General features: G+C 42.4%; 1 protein-coding gene across 1 annotated transcript in view; it reads right to left on the bottom strand.

The window, feature by feature from the left end:
- Positions 1-21,806, bottom strand: part of FAM13C (family with sequence similarity 13 member C) — a 45,034-nt gene that overhangs the window by 13,370 nt on the left and 9,858 nt on the right. The window contains exons 3-9 of the mRNA XM_063307750.1: positions 18,253-18,374; positions 16,844-16,907; positions 10,429-10,516; positions 7,167-7,377; positions 5,574-5,712; positions 3,245-3,326; positions 412-614 (exon numbers count right to left, since the gene is read on the bottom strand). Of these exons, the coding sequence (XP_063163820.1) occupies positions 412-614; positions 3,245-3,326; positions 5,574-5,712; positions 7,167-7,377; positions 10,429-10,516; positions 16,844-16,907; positions 18,253-18,374 (909 nt within the window). The remainder of the gene's footprint in view (positions 1-411; positions 615-3,244; positions 3,327-5,573; positions 5,713-7,166; positions 7,378-10,428; positions 10,517-16,843; positions 16,908-18,252; positions 18,375-21,806) is intronic.

Raw genomic sequence — 21,806 nt, forward strand, 5'->3', positions numbered from 1 at the left:
GCAGAGCACGCAACATCATTTTGACATCATGACGGCTTCTACCAGGCACCAAAGAGTTTCTGCCTAAACCCCAGAATCTCCAGATGCAGCTTTGGACACAAGATAGGCCACACAATGATGATTTGAAACCCACTGTGCCAACGTAGCAAACATTATAACCGCCACATGAAGACCACTAACATGCAGTTTTCTGCACAGATGTTTCATGTAATCTATACCACTGTGGGTCTTCACTCTTGGGAGGCTTGTGCACAACATGCTGTCTGCAAGTCAAGGGGAGCCTTCCGCAGGAGCCTCGTGAAGGGCCAGGACATGGCAGAAGCCACCATGTGCCTGTCAAGCACGTCCAGCAGTGAAAGATCTGAACCTGACTGGCTTAGCAAACCTCAGCGCTGGGCAAGGACCAGGTACCTTAATGTTCTCAGGGAGGTTGAACTGCTGTCGCTTCTCCTTCAGTTGTTTCATCACCGCACCCATGGTTTCCTCCACGGAAGGGCTGGTGGGGGAATCGGCTGAATCCGGCTTCCTGGTCTCTTTGGAGCTCTCACGATGAAAGTTCCTTTGGGTTCTTTTGAGGGGAAAGCTTTGTTCTTCCGACATTCTGAGTTTCAGCTCTGTGAGAAAAATTCATGTAGCACCTCCCTGAGCAAGTACCTGAAACCTACAGCTTCTGCACACGCTGCACCCTCTCACTGACCCGGGTTGCTCACATAGAGACCTGAGACACGCAGTGACCCACAGGATCTAAAACAATGCTCTGGAGGTGGCAGCAAGTCAGGAAACTGCTTATTTTGGTTGCCCCCCAGGGCAGAGAGGAGAGAGTTCTGATCTCTCATGAACCTGCTTCAGCCTCTTGTTCTGGTCAGCCTGCTCTTCCTATGTAACGTGACCTCAGGAAAAGGTCAGGCAATAAGGTTAGGAATGCCTGGAGAATTTACTCATGATGCCTACCCCTATAGCACAACCAGCCACTTGCTCCTCACCCACTGGAGACTATTACAAGGGGGAAAATCAGCACAGTGGCCTGATGGGGTTGTCACCCCACATAGGGTAAGAAAAGTCTAATCCTTCCCACAGCCCTTTCGCTTCTCCACAAAGCACTGTACATTTACCGGGGGAAGAAGGCTTTGCTTAACCCCTGTTCAGTTTCGGACCATATGAGGTCTCCAGGCTCAAGTCAGTTAACCTAAAAGAAGGCACAGTTCCATAGATGGTGGTGAAGGTTCTGTACCTCGGCCATGGTCCATATTTGGGCAACGTGATAATACTACCTACACACTGGTTTACAACAGGGCCATTGCCTTTGGCCTCGTCTTTCTGTATTTGGACAATCTTGTTAAAGGCACAGAGAAGGCAGAAGAAAACTGTCCCAATCCTGACCCACACCAGTATGAGCCTCTCTCCTATCTCTCTATAGTCCAGTTACATGACCTTCGAGGTCCCTCTTAACGCTATAATTCTATGATTGGGTAAGCCAAGCTCACTGTGGGCCATTAGAAGTCATGTGTGGCAACTGGAAAGCAAACACACAGAGGTCCCTTTACACAATGGAAGCCACAGCCTGAAGCTGCGTGAGTCATGGGCCTCCTTGAGTTGACGACCACAAATGGGCGTCTGGGAAAAACGGAACTTGCTAGGGAGTGAAGCTCTAATTATATTTTATGTTTTTCCATCAAAGATTCAACTGGGTTGAAACTTCTTGCTGTGTTTTCTCCACAGGGAGCAACCAAGCAAAACTTCTGAGGGGAGGGCAGAGAGGCAAATGCAAGACATCAGAGAAGAAGGGAGGGTGGGGAGTAGGCAAGGCTCCTGGGAACAGTGAGGGACAAGGACGGAACTGGTAGTTTAACTTCAGTCCTATTGGTCCTAATGATATGGGCAGATACCTGCTATTTCTGCAATTTTGTCCAAGAGCAGGGCCATGTTATTTATTTATCACATTTATCCCACACTGCGACCATGAGTAGACTCTCAATGGCTCACAACACAGGACAGAACAATACATGATAATAAAAAATCAAAAATGCAAAAACTTACAACTCCCAAATGGCCTCTGGAAACACTCCGTGTTCAGCTGCCAATCCAACTTCCAGCATAAGAGGAAGTTTTATGGGGTGCTAGGAGAGATTCCCCCCAAAGACTTTGGAGAACTGTGCTGTTGCAGTTCTTTCTTAAAACCTTGTCTGTTTTATCAAACCTAATAGCCCAATATTTAATCCATTCACTTTATAGCCAAACAATAGACAATGTCCTGTGATTCTTCCTACAGTTTTCCTGTGTGGAGCAAACTGTGGCTTCAGAGGGGAAGTACAGATCAAGAACCTGGAATGGAGGGGAGTAACTAATCCTGTCTGAAGCCTCTTTCAGTGCCCCCCATCTCCCAATGTGGTGGCACCAGCAGGGTGGAACCAATTTAGCAACTCAGCTTCCTGCTTTGCTCATTAATTTCCTTCTTTGCACTTTATCTATTTTTTACAGGCCTTTGTAATCAAATGGAAGGAGTAATAGTATGGATCAGATTACTAGGCTTTTAAAGGTTTTAAAAGATGTCATTAAAAAGCCACACTACGTGTCTTCTGACACACTGTTTTTTGAGGAATATATTTGATCTCCGACTGCGTCCAATGCAGGTTATAATGAAAATGTAGAAAGCCTATTGTCTGGTGGAAATCTGACACTTGGGACATATTGAATGGGGAAATAACACATTTTTAAAGTTAATTTGGTATCACAGGATCAAACTTAGCATTTTATGATTAATGCATGAAAGGCATCTGCATAATGAAGCTATTAGCTCTGCAGTAGCTCCATCAATGGAGAGCTGGGCTGATCCTGGAAGCAGATGGCATTTAAGGCTTCTGGAACCAGGTCTTTCAGGTTGCATCTCTAGGACAGTGTGGGTTTAAGGGGCACTTAATTCTTTTCTCTTCAAAGGGAAGCCTGCAAATCAGTGAGAGAAAATAGCATTTCCCAGGATCCCTTAAAATGGAACCTAAGATTCATGTAGAATCAGTTGTAGCTAGCATTGAGGTTCCCCAAGAAGTTGTTTAACATCACATAGGTATGAAATGCCTTTCTGCATGGATAGGGTTGAACCTGGCCTCTCTTCCAGCCTGGGGGATGGGGTGGAGAATGCAAGTGCACCAAGAAAGATTTCTTCCTTTTTCCATCCATTAGGCTGGATACGATACATTTACAGCTTCTGGTCTCAGAGAAACAGATTAGACTCAGTGGCCGTATGTACCTTTCAGCTGTTTACGACTTTTGGCCAGGTCATTCATCCATTTCAATACTTCAGGATTTGATATTTTGTCAGCATGGGAAGGCTGCAGAGAAATGAGAAGAAAAATACAACCTTCAGACACTGGATTTTAATGTTACTCTTATCAACATCAATATTTAAATCATACATATCACTGCCAAGGTACATTTTGGTATTATTAGTCTAGAGAGCCAGATAATAACTTTCCAGATAATATTGGATGGTGATCTAGGTTAGATCAAAATTGGATTGACTGCTCACCTCTGCTGTACACTGATGCCAACCTAATCATTCTAAGGGTTGAAGAAGGGCTGGGTGAAGATCCTTTTCTTTGCCAACAGCCATACTCTTGTAGGACAACCTGTTAAGGAGGTATGACTTGCTGGATCAAAGCAAGAAATGCTTTCTTCTATCCGCTACTCCTCTTCTCTCGCTCTCTCTTTCTTTCATCTATCTATCTATCTATCTATCTATCTATCTATCTATCTATCTATCATCTATCTTATATACAGTAGCTGCCCATCTTGCAGAACAAACATTTCCTGTAGGTCACCCTGACATTGCTTTATCTTGTTCCCAGCCCAGGAGTGAGACCAATTTCAGCACTCTTTAGCTGTATCACTGCTACAGTAATTCCTTCTTCCTTCTTCCTACACAGTCCAGGGAAACCCTTGTCACCCATGACCTCGGATGGAAATGACTGGGAACAGAGGCAGAATGGGGATCTGTTACAGGAGTATCAAATTTTGGGGCAGTCTCGTTTTCTACTGTTTCAAGAATGGGTGGAGAACACTTCAGTTCAGCAGCAGAAAACTCTTTCTCCTTGACGTCCTCCTTCCCATCCCACAGACACAGCTAACAGGAGCAGAAGTCTAAAAAGTCAAGGGGATACCCAGCTGCCTCCTACTTGTAGTGGTGCCACCTAAACATCAAATATAGGGGAAACTAACAAAGGAAGACGTCTGGAGCACCGCACTTCTGAAAGATAATGGGCGGCCAGATGATGCTTCTTACTATGTAGTGCCTCCTACTTGTAGTGGTGCCACCTAAACATCAAATATAGGGGAAACTAACAAAGGAAGACGTCTGGAGCACCGCACTTCTGAAAGATAATGGGCGGCCAGATGATGCTTCTTCTGAAACGTTCTGTATTTGCCAGGCAAACATCTGCACATTAGGATTAGTGAGGTCTTAGATAAACTGCATTTTAAAAACCAGGCTGAGAATATATTACCCACCACATTTTAACCATGTATATGTTTTTACAGATAACGTTACTATAGGTGTCTGTAAGGACCTGGCATTCTTGTTGAATTTACCGATTGCTGTAAGACAGAATGTCAATTTGGTTTTGACGTAACCTGAAGCAGGAACTAGCCATTATGATTCCCCAGCACAATTTACTTGCTATGCTGTGTGAATCCAGCCAACTGTAGCTCTTTAAATATGCCATACTAAGCCTAAGTATGAATTGTTTTTTTCAACCCTTGTTTAAAAACATTTAGTCTCACTTACCAGATGAGTCAATACGGTTAGCATGCGCTTTTCCCTTTGGCCCTGTGTAATGGCTGAAAACTAATTATTGGGATTTTTGCCAGTCTCCATAGTAAGAAGACAGTCCGCTACTTCCTAATTTTGCTGGTAACTGGCTGTTGCTGACCGCTGTGTTGGGTGTAGTAAGATGTGCTGATGACCCAGTCTTAGGCATCTGTGACATCACTGCTTAGCTAGCTAAGCCTTCATAAGGTCACATATTTAGCATAAGGTCACTCATAGCCACTCTCTCGTCTCCCACAGCTGACACACCAGCAGGAGTCCTGTCTCCAACGATACATATTCAGAGAATTCAAACCTGCCTTTGCTTCAGTGCAGGGTTTCTCAACCAGGGTTCCATGGCACCCTTGGGTTCCGCAAGAGGTCACTAGGGGTTCCCTGGGGGATTATTAGTTCAAATTCAGGCCACTTTACATTAAAGAGGTAAGTTTCATTCTTTATTTTTAGTTTAAGAACCCTGTTAGTGCATATATACAGGCCTACCCATGAAACGAATATAATAATTTTGTAACTTCTGACCTCTGTTTGAGCCTGAATGGGCAGGGGTTCCTTCCTCGAGGCCTGAAAAATATTTCAAGGGTTCTTCCAGGGTCAGAAGGTTGAGAAAGGTTGCTTTAGTGCTTGAGAACATCAGGAATGACTGGAGCCATCCTGCACGCCCTGGGACCCACCAGGCCAATGTCTCCTTCCTCTCTCGTTGCATTTAGAGGCAGCAACTCAGTCCCTCATAACCCCTAAGCAGGATTTGGCTCCTTACCCGATAATTCTTCTCTTGCTCAAACTTCTCTTCATATTTCCTGATTTTCCTCTTCAGGCTTTGCAAGTGTTTTGTAAGTTGTACCACGGTCTGGGGCACTTCGCTGTCCTCACAGCTGCCTCTGGAGGAACTCCTTGGCCTGGAACATTAGAAATTATGAAAACGCTGATTTATGGTGCCATTCTACCAAAGGGCTCCAGCTACCAAGGAGTGCTATGACTATATGGGGAGATGGGAAAGAAAGAGGGAGAGAGAGGAGAGCAGAGGAAAAATACGGAAGGGGAAGACTGGCCCTGCCCTTGTTTCATGAAGAGCTACTGTACGTGACCTCCAGAAGCCAGCAAGTGATTTCATAGCAGGACCAGGAAGATACAATCACTCAGTAAAGGGTTTAGCTAGAGCTAAAGACATAATTATGGTGGCCAGCTGAGCCACAGCATCCCCAGTCACAGGTCGGGCAGCCTACATGGAATGCTCAAAAGCTCCCCAACGGCCACAAGTCCTGGAGTGGTCAAGTGTGTGACTATCAGCAGAAGCCTTCTCTGGACAGGTGGCTCTGCTGAGACGCTGGAACAGGGATGCTTTGGCCTGAAGTGGGACCTCTGTATGAATCTCTACTGGAGAAAACTACTCCAGAGAGAATTCTGAAGGTAGGAGCTTCAACAAAGTTGAAGCCTCCCTGGTTGCACCTAAGAGCATCCAAGACATTTCTAGGTTTGTCTTAGCTTCAATCAGTAGGACCGGGGAGATGCAAGAGCATTAATCCGTAATTACATATTGCATTTCTTTTATTGCATATCATTGCACACTCTTGTTTTACTGTTCCACTGATTTTGTACACTGCTTAGAGTCTCCTCAAGTAAAGCAGTTCATACATTCATAAATAAATGTAAAAGTATTTGGCATATTGCTGCCTATTGAATGACTTATTTTAAATAACCAGCTCTTTTACAATGGATCATTTCTGTCTCCCACATTTCACAAATGAACATGAGAAAACCTTTACAACACCCCTTTTTCCATTGCCAGCATCATCATCTCAGCCACCCTTTTCTGAAACTTCCAGCTGCCTGCTCCCTGCTCTCACACTGTGCACTCCGGGGATTTAGAACAGGAATCACAGCACTGGCTCCCTTGTAAGGTTATGGTAAGGACTGTCACCAGATCAAGCACAGTCGGCAGCTGAAGGAATCATTACAGTAGAGGTGTTCATCGGTTTGATTCTTATTGAGACCTTGTTCCCTTGGGTAAAGAGAAACCAATTCGTAACTATTGGCTGATTAAAACAAGCTTTGGTAGCTGCCAGAAGTGGTGCACGAGCAGTGGCTTTGCGGCAGCAGAATCCCCTCTATAAAACTCAGTGTAGCCTGAATTAGCAGCCGTTCTCCAGCCCCATAAAGAATTGTGGCTTTGGGAGAAGAGGCTGGGGGCCTTCACAGAATCCGGGGCACCCACATGGACTCCAGTCTCTTTTCAAGGAAGCTTCTGCTTGCCCCAGAGTAGTCCTTCCAAAAGAAAACAGTTTTTTTCCCCAGAGAAAAACAAGGTTGCTTGTACTGTACTTGGAAGATGGAAAAGGTTGATGCAGCTTACAACATGAATTGCTGAGCGCTTGGCGGGGAAGGAGCCGATTCAGGATCTAAGTTAAACCTCTGGCTTTGGCTGAAAATAGAGCAGCGAGGAGACAATAGAGGATAATCTCCATCCGTGATGTGATGCAGCAGCCTGCAAGTCCCTAAAGTGTCCTGGTCTTCCCGTCCGGGGTCTGCCTCGGCCAGGCCTTCTTGGTAGTCCTGTGCAGGCTCTGGAAGGTCAAGAATCAAGAGGTTGCTAAGGGCAAATTCAGCATCAGAGAACTCAAGGTCCACCACCACGCCCAGGAGAAAACCCTGTCGTAACAGACTAGAATAAAAATGTACCCTGTCCTACGATCAGGTCAGTTAAGGAGAATAAACACAGGTCAGCATTGATACAAGTGACAAACTGACATTGACACAACTCTCGGAATCGACCTGTAGATTTAGAACGCGTCTCAGCTGGTTCACTTATTGTTACCAAATATATAGCCAGGCTACATGCTCGAAGAAGGCATTGCCACGTTCTGGTTTTCCATCTAGGAGGAAGAGAGATGGGCGGTAGCAAAATTTGAATAATAAATAAATAAATAAACGTTTTCCCCCTATTTGTGCTATTATCAGACGCAGCAGCAGATGGGTATTTATTGCCTTTGCAGATTTTTAGGTTTAATTGTTCTCTCCTTTCTACTAATTTGTACCGCAGAGAACGACATCCAATGGCCATTGTGATTAATACCCTCTTATTTGAATTCTATGCCTTCCTTCCTTTCTTTCTTTTCCTTCTTCTTTCCTCTTTCTTTCTTCACCACTTTTATTATTTCGCATTTTGTGTTGTTTACACACATACATACACACGCATACGTGAGTTCTGTAAAAAGTTGGAAAGGCACATCCCTTTCTTCTGATCCAATCAAAATATCAAACCCATGACCATGAATTTGAAGAGAAGCAAAGCTTGTAACCATTTATCCAAAATGTATAAAGCATGCAAAACAAATTGTTCATGATATTAAATTTGTACACCAGAATGATTTATTAAACTAAATAGCTAGCATTTATGAAAGAAGTAGAGCTATTAATAAGTCTTTTTAAAGAAACTAAAATACTTAATGCTTCTACATTTTGGCAGGCATAACAATGCATCTGACCTAGTTTCCATTCCCCTGATTTCAAAATTGATGGCTTTTATAATTTGGATCAATCAACTCTGCACAATTCACATACAGTAAGGTGGATTTATTCCTTAAATTAAAAAGTACGCCAAGTTCCTTTCTTTCAAATAAATATTTTCCTGTATGTAAATGCCAAGAGAAAAACATCCAATGGCAAATGGCAATTCTTAGGACTTCTGCCCAGACCTCTGTTAGTGCTCTTTTAAGATGTGAAGGATTGAGTGATGGGTCTTTGGCACACAAGCATAGGCTTTGCTGGCACTCCGCTCCTGCCATAATTGAAGTAAGCACTGGAAGAGAACGTTGTATGCAAGAGATAAATTGAAAATCGGTATGGAAGGGATAATACAATTACATGAAAACCATGATGTTTTCATAAAGGCCCAGATCCAGAGCTTACCGCTACATGCAAAGTTCTTTCCAGCACAGATGTTCTCAGCATTGCCAACTTGGCTCTTTGGTGGGAAAGGCCAAGGGTCTTGAGCATCACCCAGACACTGCTGCCCATCCATTCAGTGGGAATTATTATGTTTTTTCCAGACCTTTTTAATTAAAGTACAGGGTCGCCATACATTAGACACCCAGTGCCCAGCTCACCCCTTGACTTTTTATTGTTACTGTTATTACTTCATTTAGCCTCAAAACTGGGCATGATTTGGAGAGCCTTAAATATTTCCCTTCCCATTTTTTTTCTTGGCTGATACACCCACCATTATTAAAAACAGAGAGAGAGAATGGCCAATGACATCAACAGGAACAGAAGTATTAAGTTTGACCAATACTTACCTTGAACATTTGGGATAAAAATAGGATCTCCCAAATACAAAGGACAGCAATGGATTTTGGTGTCTTAATCTCTCTATTCAAGGCTGCTCTAAGAAACACACTTGGATCTTTTTACTTTAAGGTGTGAAAATCCATTCCTAGATGGCACAATTGCTAAATGTATTTGAAGGATTCTTAGGGAGAAAGTAGATCAGTTTTTGAGGAAGGGAAGCATTGCAAATCAGCTATTCTCCTATGGCCATTTTACTTATCTCTCGGTGTTTCTGTGTGTGAAAGAACATGGGCCTGGAAGAAAGAAAGGAGCGAAGAACCACTAAGAGAGGAGAAAAGGCCATGGAATACCTGCCATGCCCGAGTCTGGACCTGGCCTTCAAAGGCCACCAAAGAGCAATGGAAACCAGGCACTGCTGGCATACTTTAAGCCTGTCTGCCTGTACTTGCCACATCATTAACTATGATCTATTTTTCACACACAGTGATGTGCTTTTGCCTGAATCCAGAAGGCCAATCATGCCATCTGTGTGACTGCAAGTTCTTGAAAAGTAAGCACCCCCCTCAAAAAAATCTATTAATTCCTGACACTCAATTCTACTGAACTTGTGTACAGAATTAAAAGGCCCAGTCAGTAAGTTTACAAAAATTGATGCTTCGGTTCTGTATTCTCTGCTGAGGCGATCAGGCTGAAATCAATAGTTGCACTGAAGTAACAGAGTTTTGGGGAAAACTCATGTTGGGAACAGGGATGGAGGGAAATTTGTTCAATCATAATTTTTCTACGAATTTATCTAACTGATATCTCCAGAAACGCTATGCAAACTGGAGCATGCTTAGGTGACAAAATCAAGGTGCAGATATTAAGACAAATGAGAAATGAAAACGTTTAGGGTCTTTTTCCTCCAAGGAGATCTAGAAATGGTCCAGACTTAATTTATGGTTTGAAAAATAAGAAATGGGTGGAACTGAAATGTCCATCATAAAGGGTGGGAGGAAGTAACACTATGAAGCTGACACCAGACAGTTAAGAATCTTCAAATATATTGTAATTGTGTTTGAAAACGATGGAATTGAGCCTTTACAACACACTGTTTTTCCCAAGCCCCCAATATTTATATGACCCAAAATAAAATAAGATACCCTTTTTTTCCTTATTATGCCCCAAGCTTACAGTGTGATAGATCTTCTATTCTCAGATAATGCCTGAACTCATTCTCTTTTGGCACTCTTTTAAGAGATCTACCATTATACTGAATCACACCAAAGTCCTGAGGGATCTTTTACGATGAAAACCCGAGGGCATGCAGTAACCAAAGACTTTCTTACCACCACAATAATCCCTGTCAGCATGCATGCTGGTTGAGGTGGAGGAAGAGGCTGGTTCCTCTGAAGCCGCCAGCTGAGGACTGTCTTCCTGGTTTGGCAAAAATGCAGAGAAGTCAGTTTGCAGAGCTGCAACACCCGGAAAAACTGGAATGCTGGACCAGGCTTTGATTAGAGCAACCCAAGGATCCCATCTTCCTTCCTCAAGGCCTTTCCAGCATCACCAGCAGAAACAGCTGCTTTTGGTCTCAGCTCAAGACAAGTGCTCTTCCCCCATGTTGTTTATGAACTTTCATCATCCCCATCCCATTAACTTGAACTAGATTACTTATAACCCAAAGGAAGGATGATTTAATTAGCCCAGTATCTGTTTTGAAAAGCCAATCTGAGAAGCTGGAAGCTATGCTCAGTCTCAGAGTAAAAACACTGAAAACTTACTGAACAATTTCAGCAATTCTTTGTTCCAACCGCTTAAAGCTAAGGATGTAAAGCCCACCCCTTGCCATTCAATAAAATATGGAAATGAAATTCCTTTTTCTAGCATGTTGTGAAATGTTTTGCAGAAAGCCAACGGTTAAATTTTCAGCCACCTTCATAGGGTAGGGTAGGGTAGGAAAGGAAAGATTCCATTTGTGTTTGCTTCGGTAGAGATGCTCCATTTTTGGAAGTACTAAGGCACGGTTTCCCCTTCCCATCAGCCTCCAGAGCAAAATAAGCAGATTGTCATCCCTTTCTACAGGCAAATCCAGAAGCTATCTCTTTGTAGCTTCTCTGGCTGTCATGCCCCAGGTTCAACACAGAACAAATTATTCCACCGGTATAGTTCAGCAAAAAAATCTTGCCTTTTTATGTGCAAGCAAGTGTGGAGAGCTATGGAGATGACCTTGAAGAAGCCATCCAGAAGCCATTAGGACTGCCTCATAGGGCTGACAGCGGGGTTGTTATGAGTCCCTGAGTGAGGCCTGCATGTCTATCATTCCTTCCCAAAGAAGTCAGGATACTAAGGAATTCCACACAGACTGAAGAAATAGGGTTGTCTTCACAAGTGCAATCTTGTGATAGGTCCAGATTGGACGATATCATTGGTCATTCCATAAAAAAAGGTGTCATTGCTCCCATAAATCCCAAGAAAATGATGAGGAGCAAATTCAGAAATTAACAGTAGGGGAATGGAGATAGATACGATGATTAAGTTCTCCATCAACAGAAAATACATTCCTTTATTAGATATACTTCCTGCATATGTTTGATCCATAATTAACACTGTCACTCTATGAACTATGGTACAAAACCATACCCCAGTAGAATACTCTGATAAAAAAAGAACAATGCTTGCTTTAACAGTACTAATTCAGTAATGTTCCATTTTTTGAAAATTCATAAGCTCTGAGTATCTTTCACCACCTGGTAAAAAGTGAGAACGTTGATATAATAATAAAAAATGCATTGACACTATTTTAAGATGAATTTGGCCATTACCCAGCCAAAGTGATCAAAACACTGAATTTAGACCTGCCAGGCTAGAATTCTCTCAGGTCTTACTCTGTTTCATGACTACCACACGTAAGACAAATGATAAAGCCCTTTCGAAAGGTGAAGAAAGATTTATTGATCAAAAACTTTGAAAACATGCCGGTTCCCTTAATGTTCATTGTTATTTTATGTCTGAAGTTCCCTAACAATGTTAAGAAGAGCGGAGACAGATTGTATCATTATATAATCCCTTTTTAAAATAAATGAATAGTGATCGAAAAAGCATTAAAATGAAGCCACCATCACAAGAAATCACTACCTTTAAAAAAAAACAAACCTCAAAAGAGAACACAGGCAACACAGGAAGGAAGAGGAAAAGAAGGTGTAATTTGGGGATACATTAAACTCACGTGTGATCTTAGGAGTTACAAATGCTATACTTCCTCACTGAGCATATCTGTGTGCGTAGATCGAGGTAATCTGTGAGGAATTTCCTCATTAATATAACTAAAGCAGGAAAACCAAAACATGCTTCAAGAGTCTCTGCGATCTTAATTTTTCAACCATTTCATAGACTTCTGAATAGTTTGATCTGAAGGAAGTTGAGGGTCTGTTTTCCATCATTTTGCTGCAGTACATCTGTTGGCTAACAAATACTGGTTTCATTTCTCGTGCTGCATCATCTCATATACGATGGAAATGGAGGAAGAGCTACACTAGAATGAATTACTAAGGGTTGTTGCACAACTTTTCTAATTTCCTCAGAAATATTTCTACTTTCCTCAGCCCAGATAAAGAACTAATTGGGCACTGCCACCAGAGTTGGCAATATGTTTTATATAATGGGATTGCCACCCCCAACACAAATTTTACATAACTTCAATTAGTCTAATGCAGTTTTAAGGGGGCGTAGCATCATCTGTTATTTTTATAGTCACTTCTGGATTACTTGTCAGAATAGATTTAATAGGAATGTTAATGTTATACCATCAGGAGTACCAGCCTGACTCAAACTCTTCGTGAAAGGGAAAGTGAGTGTGACAGAGTGCCTATCACAAATCTGGGGACAACCAGCTTCAATGCAAATTCCTCAGTTATGGATTTTAGTGGGGGACCTTCAATCACTTCTGTGTCACAAGGTTGTTGCAAGGATAAAGCCACAGGAAATGCATGCAGACCTCTTGAGCTTCTCAACGTAAGAGTGTGACAGAAGCAAAACATGTGATGGAACTCCAGGAGGCTGGGGGTTCAGCAACTCCTGGAGGAGGTCCCTTGGCCCAGCTCACCTCCAACCTCACTGATGTCTCTCCAGTATCATTATCCTATCCCACCTCTCTCCAGTCACCTTTTGCCCAACACAGTCTGAGTATATTTGTCTCACTGTTTTTTATGACTTTCTCAGGTGCATGGTTAATAAATTCACTGTATTAGGGCAAACAATGAGAAACTGCCCTATCAATGAGAACTTGCCACTCAGCCACAGTTGAGAGCCTCACTTCCAGCAGAATCAATGGCACTGAACAATGGGACTTGCGGTGAAGAGAGCAGCAGGCTTCCCATTCCTGTCTAAGTTTATGGAGAAGGTAGAAGTCAAATCTAGCTCTCTTCTCCAAGCACAGTGATCTCAGGAAGAACTTGATCTTAAGTGTCTTTTAACTCTATTGTCTTATTAGCATGGTTTCAGTAAAGCCAGCGTACACTAAAATATGTATCAGTGACTCTATTTGCACAGCCTTTATTAAAATCTACAGCATCCTTTCAGAACAAGGGAGAATGAAAAAAGAAGTAACCCTGGGAGATAAAATAAAAAAGAATGCAGCCTTAGACATTTTGATTGATCTGGAAAGAAACTGCTATGGTTTCTAACACGATCATCAAGAATGCTGTCAATATCTGTAAAGATGGAAGGAAAGGAAATATTTTCAGTTAGCAGTTACCTTTGTGTTTGAAACAAATCAACAGCAATATAAAACAAAGAGAGGCATGTTTTATTGATTCTGGCCACTGTGGAGACAGTGATTTGGGTTTTTGTTTTGTTTTTAATTCAAGCCTATCATGATGATCCTAACTACTGTTGTTTTGATAAAGAAGAGTTTATTATGATGAAGGGTAAGGACGGAGAGGCTGACATCTTCGAAGGGTGCCATCCACAGCTCCCTGACTGACTCTCAATATTTTTGTTCCTGTGGGAACCTTTGAAAGTCGAATCTGCACCCATTTACTCTGCCAGACCTTTAATCTAAACAAACCAAGTCTGGACCACTATTCTGAGATGGGAAAATAGGAAGAACTAGATCTTTATCAATTTCCCTGTGAACAAAGGCAATCCACGACTCCCAGATTAATTTGCAAATCAAACATTTGTTATTTATTCAGCATTCACAGTTCTCTAAATACCTTATGCAGGGTTAGGATCAAAAAATATGCAAAGCTGCATTATAAGAATGTCTATTTTGAGAGAAAATATGTTTATTTAAATGAAAATGTGTATGCACATTTTTTAAAAAAAAGAAGAATGGATGAAGAAATGGCAAAGGAGATTTGTAAAAGGAACACAAGTCAGAGACTTTAGGAGCTGCTTTAAATGGACTTGGAAGGGGTTCTTCTACATGTTTAGATCCCAACAAGCCTACAGGCTCTGTAGCACGTATGCATGTGTGTCTTTGACCATATGTAGCATATGCATCTTCAAACATATATCATACCTGCAACTGAATGAGCATCCCTAGTCCCTTTCCCAGAGCCCATACTCCATACTGACAACCCACTCCACTCTACAGATTCCCACCCCTGGAATGTGAATCTCCACGCTTCAGATTTGTGGTGGAGCTTCCCCAAGCATGGTTTGGTGAAATAACCAAACTGGATTGTCCAAGCACTTTGTGGGCACCTTGGATGATTCTCTGTCCTTTAATAAGCTCTATTTTGTCTCTGATATGCCCGCCACCCCCACCCCCACCCCACCCCACCAGCTGGGCACATTTCTTCCAGATACTAGCAGCTGTTTAGAGGAAAACTTTTCTGGACTTCCACCACTGATGCTGATAAACAACATCTTGAACAGAACGGCTGGTTCAAATAAAGAATAGTCTGAAGGGAGAGACTTTTCAGCAGACGTAACTGCAGAGACTCTAACGCTCTTAAGGGGAAACCCTCAGAGTCGTATTCACAGGCCAAATGGTCCTTGCACGCCTGTATTCCATAATCCTACCTAAACAAGCATAGAAAGTCATCAGGGTTGGATATAATCAGTCTAAGATTCTCAGTGTTTAAGAAAAATATTGAAAGCCTCCAGTCTTTAAGTTAAGAGACATGGGCTAGACTGTTGATGCCCCTTCGAAATTTCAAGAACATAAGAAAAGTATGGTTCCACTTCCAGCAATTATAAATGTACTTGGGTGCTTTCATGCTGTTGCCGACAGTTTGGGCCACCAGAATAAAGTCTACAAAGCAAGCACATGCATATAATCTCACAGTTCATGCAAGATACAGAACGATTTTGTTTCCCTTGGCACAGTACTGAGGTTACCATGGGACATAATCTGGATTTTCTTCTCAAGCCCTAAATTCAAGAAGAATATTTGCAGTGCCATGGAGAAGACTTTGGAGAGGAGCAAAGGAGGAGTGTTTGTCCAGAGGGAACATTCATTCTGCAGCCCTCGTGATCTACGCTCGTTAATCTTTGCTGCCCTGCAATAGCAGAGCAATTCTAAGGCAATACCATTTTTGTTATACATGTTTCCCAGAGAATCCTGCAGATATATTTTTAGAAAGTTACTGAGGGTACTATGCTATGCCCAGGAAAACAAGACGGGGTCAGTTATGATCTCATCTGATAGGTTCCCTCAATCATCTCCAGTTGGTTCTTCCCTATTCAGTCAATCCAGGAAAACTCTCCTAAAAATTCTCGCTTGGAAAACCTTTTCAGCAACATATTTATCTTGCTATTATTCTACTGGCCAGAAATGCTGATATCTCTTCCAGTTTTGCACATCATATCCTTCTGCCCTTCACTCAAATTCACAAAACTCTTCTTATGCATCCCATAAAACCTTCAGAGACTGAAAAAGTTTCAGAGTTTTCAAAAGCATTTCAATATTCAGAACAGAATGAAAATTAAACTATGGGCACACAAGCATGTCATACACCATGCAGCTAAATACACACCCCAAAAAGGAGACCATCAATTTGTACTTTATTATAAAGTATTATTTTTTATAAATCTTATTATAAAGTACAAAGATGATCAACTGTACAGCACCAACCCCACTACCTTTTTCAGACCTTTATGAAAGCATGAATATTCAGACACTAACCAATCATCATTTCTTGTGTTTATCTAGGCTAAAATTACATTTCCAATATTTATGACCCAGTCCAATCTGAAAAAAAGGTTTTGTTTATCTGCTCATTAATTTTGTAGAGACTGTGGCTTTTAGAAGATTCTTCCATTATGCAGTATGAGACACTCAGCCTCAAGCTGAAATGTGCACCAAACCAGCATTCTGAGTTTCTGGATCTCTGATTTGTCCAGTTTTACCTCTTCTGGCTAGAAGCAACTCTATAAAGTGTGAGATTACGGTCTCTGTGTGCCTCCTATTTACTTACTTACCTCCAAGTGCTTTTATGCCACTTTAGCCAAGAAATGGACCAGTTTAGAAAAGTGATATAAAATAAATTACACACTATATATAATATTAATTAAAAATATCATAAAATCACAAACTCCCAGTAACCACAGCAACATTAACACACCCACATGCATCCTAGAGACATCCATCACCCTCCCTGCCAACCTGTCTTTGACAGACTCCTAGCACAGCAAGGTCATTACTTGATGCTTGAAGAACACACGTGTGCTCACTCGTGCATCACTCTTACTTGCTTAAACAAGGATGGTAACAGCGTCTCAGGCCAAGCATCTTAGGGCTCCTGATAGACTTACCTCAGTGAGCTTTTGCAAATGTCCAGCAGCATCGTTTGGTGAAATGAATGCACTTTGATCTGTCCTGCAAAATGTGAATTGGAGAAGCAGAGAATCACACTCGAACAGACATTTCAGCAAACCAGCGTAACTGTGGTGAAATTCCACTGCATTCATTAAGTTAACCCATTTCTGGATTGTGCATAGCTCTTTAAAAGGACAAGTAGGATAGAATGGGATTGGCTCAAAAAATATGGGATAGGAATGCTAGTTGATGGGAAACCAGTGTTATTACCTGTACCTCTGTAATGCATGTAGAGTGTTTAAAAGTTTACAGAAATCCATTCACAGTAATTGTTCATTACATTATTAATCTAATATTAATAAAGGTCCTGCTCTGTAATGTCATAGATGAACTGAGGAATGATGCTGGGAGATGTTTCCCCTGATCAAAAGTGGTAAGCCAGTACTTTCCGAAACAAATGCAAGGCATATGTACGTAAGTGTTTCAATGAATACCAGCTAAAAATTAAAAGTTGCACTTTGGATTAGATACGCCTGCACCAGCTAAAATTACAGAACAGTCTGATCTGCTCTGCGGTTTCTTAATCCTCATTATCTACCCCATAAATCATATTCGGCTTGCTTCCCTCAGTAAACGGAAGAAGTCTTGGATTGGTGAAAGGAAGGCAAGCTTTGCCAGTGCAGGAAAGGCTGATGTGGAGCTGCCTTGCATAATTTTTTTTCTTAAGGGATCCAGAAGAGTCTGCAATTCTCACTGATCACCCAGCTCAGTTACATTTTAACACAGCAGGAATTGCAATGCCCTGAAAATGTCTGGCAGGCTAATAAATGGTTTCTGAATGGGCATAGCCAGCATGCTGGCTGGAGAATTCTGGGAGTTGAAGTCCACCCATTTTAAAGTTGCCAAGTTTGAAAAACACTGGTGTATACTGTCTGAGGGTAAATCAGCACCCCAGCACCCCATCCCCTTCAAACTCCCAGACGGTTCTGAAAGAAATCAAGATTCCCCCCGTTCTTCTGTGAGGTAGCATTATGCCTGCACACTATGTTCAAAGACCATTTTTTCCTCTTAATTCAGAGTCTGAGTTTTCATCTTTTTTCCCCTTGCTTTTTCTTTCAAGGGCACAATATCTACCGCTCTGGTTCTAATGGAAAAGTCAGTGTAACATGATTCCACATTTCTGTGTGGTGACCTACCAAGAGCGTAATATGCCACCTCATTTGCCGCTAAGGTAAAACTGAGAGAACGGGGAGGGGGTTGACGCTGTCAGCCGCCCAAGAGGCCCACCTGAGTGAGTGGCGACCTACTTTCAGTTTGGTGAATCATGGTGTGCGAGCCTCTAAAAATGCAGCCCTCGTCTACTGTATACAGAAGCCATCAGACTCGTTTACGCAAAAAAGAATACCTGGGTTGAATCCTGAGGACTGTTTCCTGGTATCTGAGAGTTTCGTTCTCAGCATAATCCCGAGTTGATGTCCCTGTTTTCCTCTGACAGTCTGACAGCCATGACGCAGCACTTCCCATCTCCTGTGAAAAGAGGGGCGGGGGGGGACAAAAATACATTCAATTAATTGGGTGCCAGACTGACGCCGACTATCTATTTTGGGAGAGGACAGAAAATTGAATGGGCCTAGGGGAGGAGAAGAAAGAAGACCAGGAAGGAAATCAGAAGTGCATTCCCTGTTTGCTCGGTACAAATGTGAAGATCATCATGTGCAGGTGGTGGGGAGCCCTCTCAGCGCATACTTGTATGCAACATCGGTGCTCTTTTCATTCCTCAGAACAAAACACCTTTACAACAGTTAGAAGACTATATATCTAAATTTACTCAGCCCTTTTTTCAAGCCTTCTGTATTACCACTTTCATCCCGTCCACATTCATCCACCCGCTAGAGATCTTTACACATTGCAGAGGTGTAAGAAGGGATGTTAGGGTAGTGTTCGCAACTTGCGGCTTTCCAGATGTGTCCACCCATTCACTCCTGTGCTGATGGGGAATTCTGTGAGTGGAGCCCAGCTCACCTGGAAAGAGACAGGTTGGTGAAATCAGCATGAGAAGAGTCTTCCCTGCATCGAGGTCCTTTAACAACTCCCACAGGCATTGCCACTGGCCACGCTAAATGAAGCTGATGGGAAGGCACCAGGTTGTCTGTCCTCCCATTCACACAGTTTATTAGCACAGAAAAATGGGTCCCATAAAATAGGCAAGTATGCTCTTGACAACAAAGGTCCGTGTAGTTAAAGCGATGGTGTTCCCCGTAGTAACTTATGGCTGCAAGAGCTGGACCACAGGGAAGGCTGAGCGAAGGAAGATCGATGCTTTGGAACTGTGGTGTTAGAGGAAAATTCTGAGCATGTCTTGGACTGCAAGAAGATCAAACCAGTCCATCATCCAGGAAATAAAGCCAGACTGCTCACTGGAGGGAATGATACTAAAGGCCAAACTGAAGTACTTTGGCCACATAATGAGAAGACAGGACACCCTGGAGAAGATGCTGATGCTGGGGAGAGTGGAGGACAAAAGAAAGAGGGGCCGACCAAGGGCAAGATGGATGGATGATATTCTAGGGGTGGCGGACTCGTCCCTGGGGGAGCTGGGGGTGTTGACGGCTGACAGGAAGCTCTGGCGTGGGCTGGTCCATGAAGTCATGAAGAGTTGGAAGTGACTGAACAAATAAACAACAATGCTCTTGAAAGACAGAGGTTGGTTTCGCCCTTCCATGGATATTGCTCTTCTATTTGTCAGGCCAAAAGTGTTAATCAGCATGATTCATCGTGGAGAGGTTTGGTTTATGTGTAAGCTGAAGATCAACCATAAGTTCATTTGGCCTGACGTTTGGGTTGGCTTTGCGCTTACCTTCATTCTTCCAGCATTAGCAAATCTGAGTGTTCAACATTCTTAGTTGACAGGAACCAAAATGCACTAGTTATTCACACAACATACAGATTTCCCCAAACTGAGAGTTCTCTTATGTGCACATCATTTTCATGCACTGAAGAAAGAAGGTCAACCTCTGCAAGGAAAGCTTCATGCCCGGGAGGAGGAATTATCATTTTACATGGCTCAGCCCTAGAACTGCAGCTTATATCATGCATGTTACGTGCTGAGACGAAGTTCATACATAGTTTGTACTTCCTTTGGTGGTTTTCGTGGAGCCAGACTTTTCTTCTGCATCTTTACTGGAGAAACTAGGAAGACAGTGTGGGTAGGAAAGTTTCAGGGATTATCTCATCTGAATACATGCCTTGATCAGGACCTGAATGCACTAGTCTTCCAGACCATAATGCCTTGGCATGGCTCAGATGCAGCCTTAATGCTGAGCCACTGAACATTAGGAAACCTTTATTCGATCTAGCTGGAATCAATCAACAACTTTTCACACAGAGGTCCTTCACCTCTCGGCCTTAAGCGATCTGCATAAGCTTGTCTCTTTACTGTCTTAACTCCCTCTCCTGACAGTTAGTTCCAAAATGAGCAGATTCTATTTGCTCTCTTTTTCAAACCAGGAAGTCTTATTCCCTATTAGAAGTGCTTCTCTGTGCCAGTTAAGAGCTTAAGAGCAAATCGTTTCATGACCCATATTCACGGCCATGCATAGAAAATATAACCCATAAAGAAAATGCTCAGCTATAATTTCTAAGTATCAGGAGTTGCGTTATTCTAAAAGGTGTTATGTGTAAACACTGTTGTCTAGTGACCCCCTCCAGTTGCAGGGATTCCAGAGAGAACAAATCAGTGCAAAGGAGTGGGGGAAGGAAATCCATCCAGAGAAAGAAGATCAGTGGGAACCACATTCATTGCAGCCTACATGGGGGTCACAATGGCTTATGGCCGCTTGGGTTTTATATTTATTTTATATTTATATTTGGTAATTGTATGTATGTTTTAGACGTTATTTGTGGCTATTGCTCTAATGTGCTAGTTTTATTGTAAACCACCCAGAGTCCCTCTCTTCGGGGGAGATGGGCAGTGGCAAAACCTGAAAAAGAAGCAAATAAATAAATACATTCTCAGCATTCCTAGTGCTGTATTGCCAAAACACCTGTGGGATCACCCAGCTGGAAAGAGGAAATGTACACACATGATTCTAGCTCAAAACAACCATGGATTGGTTGGTTGTACTTGACTGACAATTCGCTGACTTGTTTTATCTGCTCTCATTTTATACCATGATATCTTTTACTACAGTTGGGCATTTATGTCCATTTAATTGTTATTAGCTCTTTTGGAATTGACACCACTCAACTAATTTCCAGAGTTAAATCAAACTCCAGATAGACCCAATCCTACACCAGGTGGAACTAACACTACCCTGGCAGTTGCGTTGTGAGAACACTTAAACCTGGTTAATGGACCCACCTTGCATACCCAGTTAGAGCCTGTGTTTGTGTGCTGGCTGAACCACCATTAAGGAGATGTGATTGGGTCAGAGGTTAAGCACACTATGGGAACAGGGCCTGTGTGTATTTTGTACCAGACAAGAAAGAGATTGCCAGCCTTGTCTCTGTGATCAAATTCCTCTATCAGCAGAAGTTCAGTGCTACAATTTGTAGAGAGCTTGCAAATTAGCACATGACTCTTGGTTCTGCAAATCCCATGGTGCATAATTTATTCCAAGGTGGCAAATCAATCAAAAAATCCAAGTGCTGCACAACATACTGAAGTTGGCTGTTCAGCAGTGGAAACCATTCTTCACCTCCTCTGTCTAACTTAAGATATTTCAGTAGGCATTGCCCACCCACTTGCAAATATCTCTTCACAGCCATGTGGGCAAGTTACATTTTTTGACATGAAGCATGTGACTTTGAAGAAAGTATATTCTTCCCCCAGTAGTAAACTGAGCTTTTTCTGGCTTTTTCTCTGTTCTTTTCCTGTGGAATTATGGCATGCACACAGCACTGATCAAATGTCATTTTTTAAATGATGCTCAACCATTCATCAAGCAGTCAGATGTATAT

The sequence above is a fragment of the Candoia aspera genome, chromosome 6 (genome assembly GCF_035149785.1).
Source record: "Candoia aspera isolate rCanAsp1 chromosome 6, rCanAsp1.hap2, whole genome shotgun sequence".
Taxonomy (NCBI): domain Eukaryota; kingdom Metazoa; phylum Chordata; class Lepidosauria; order Squamata; family Boidae; genus Candoia; species Candoia aspera.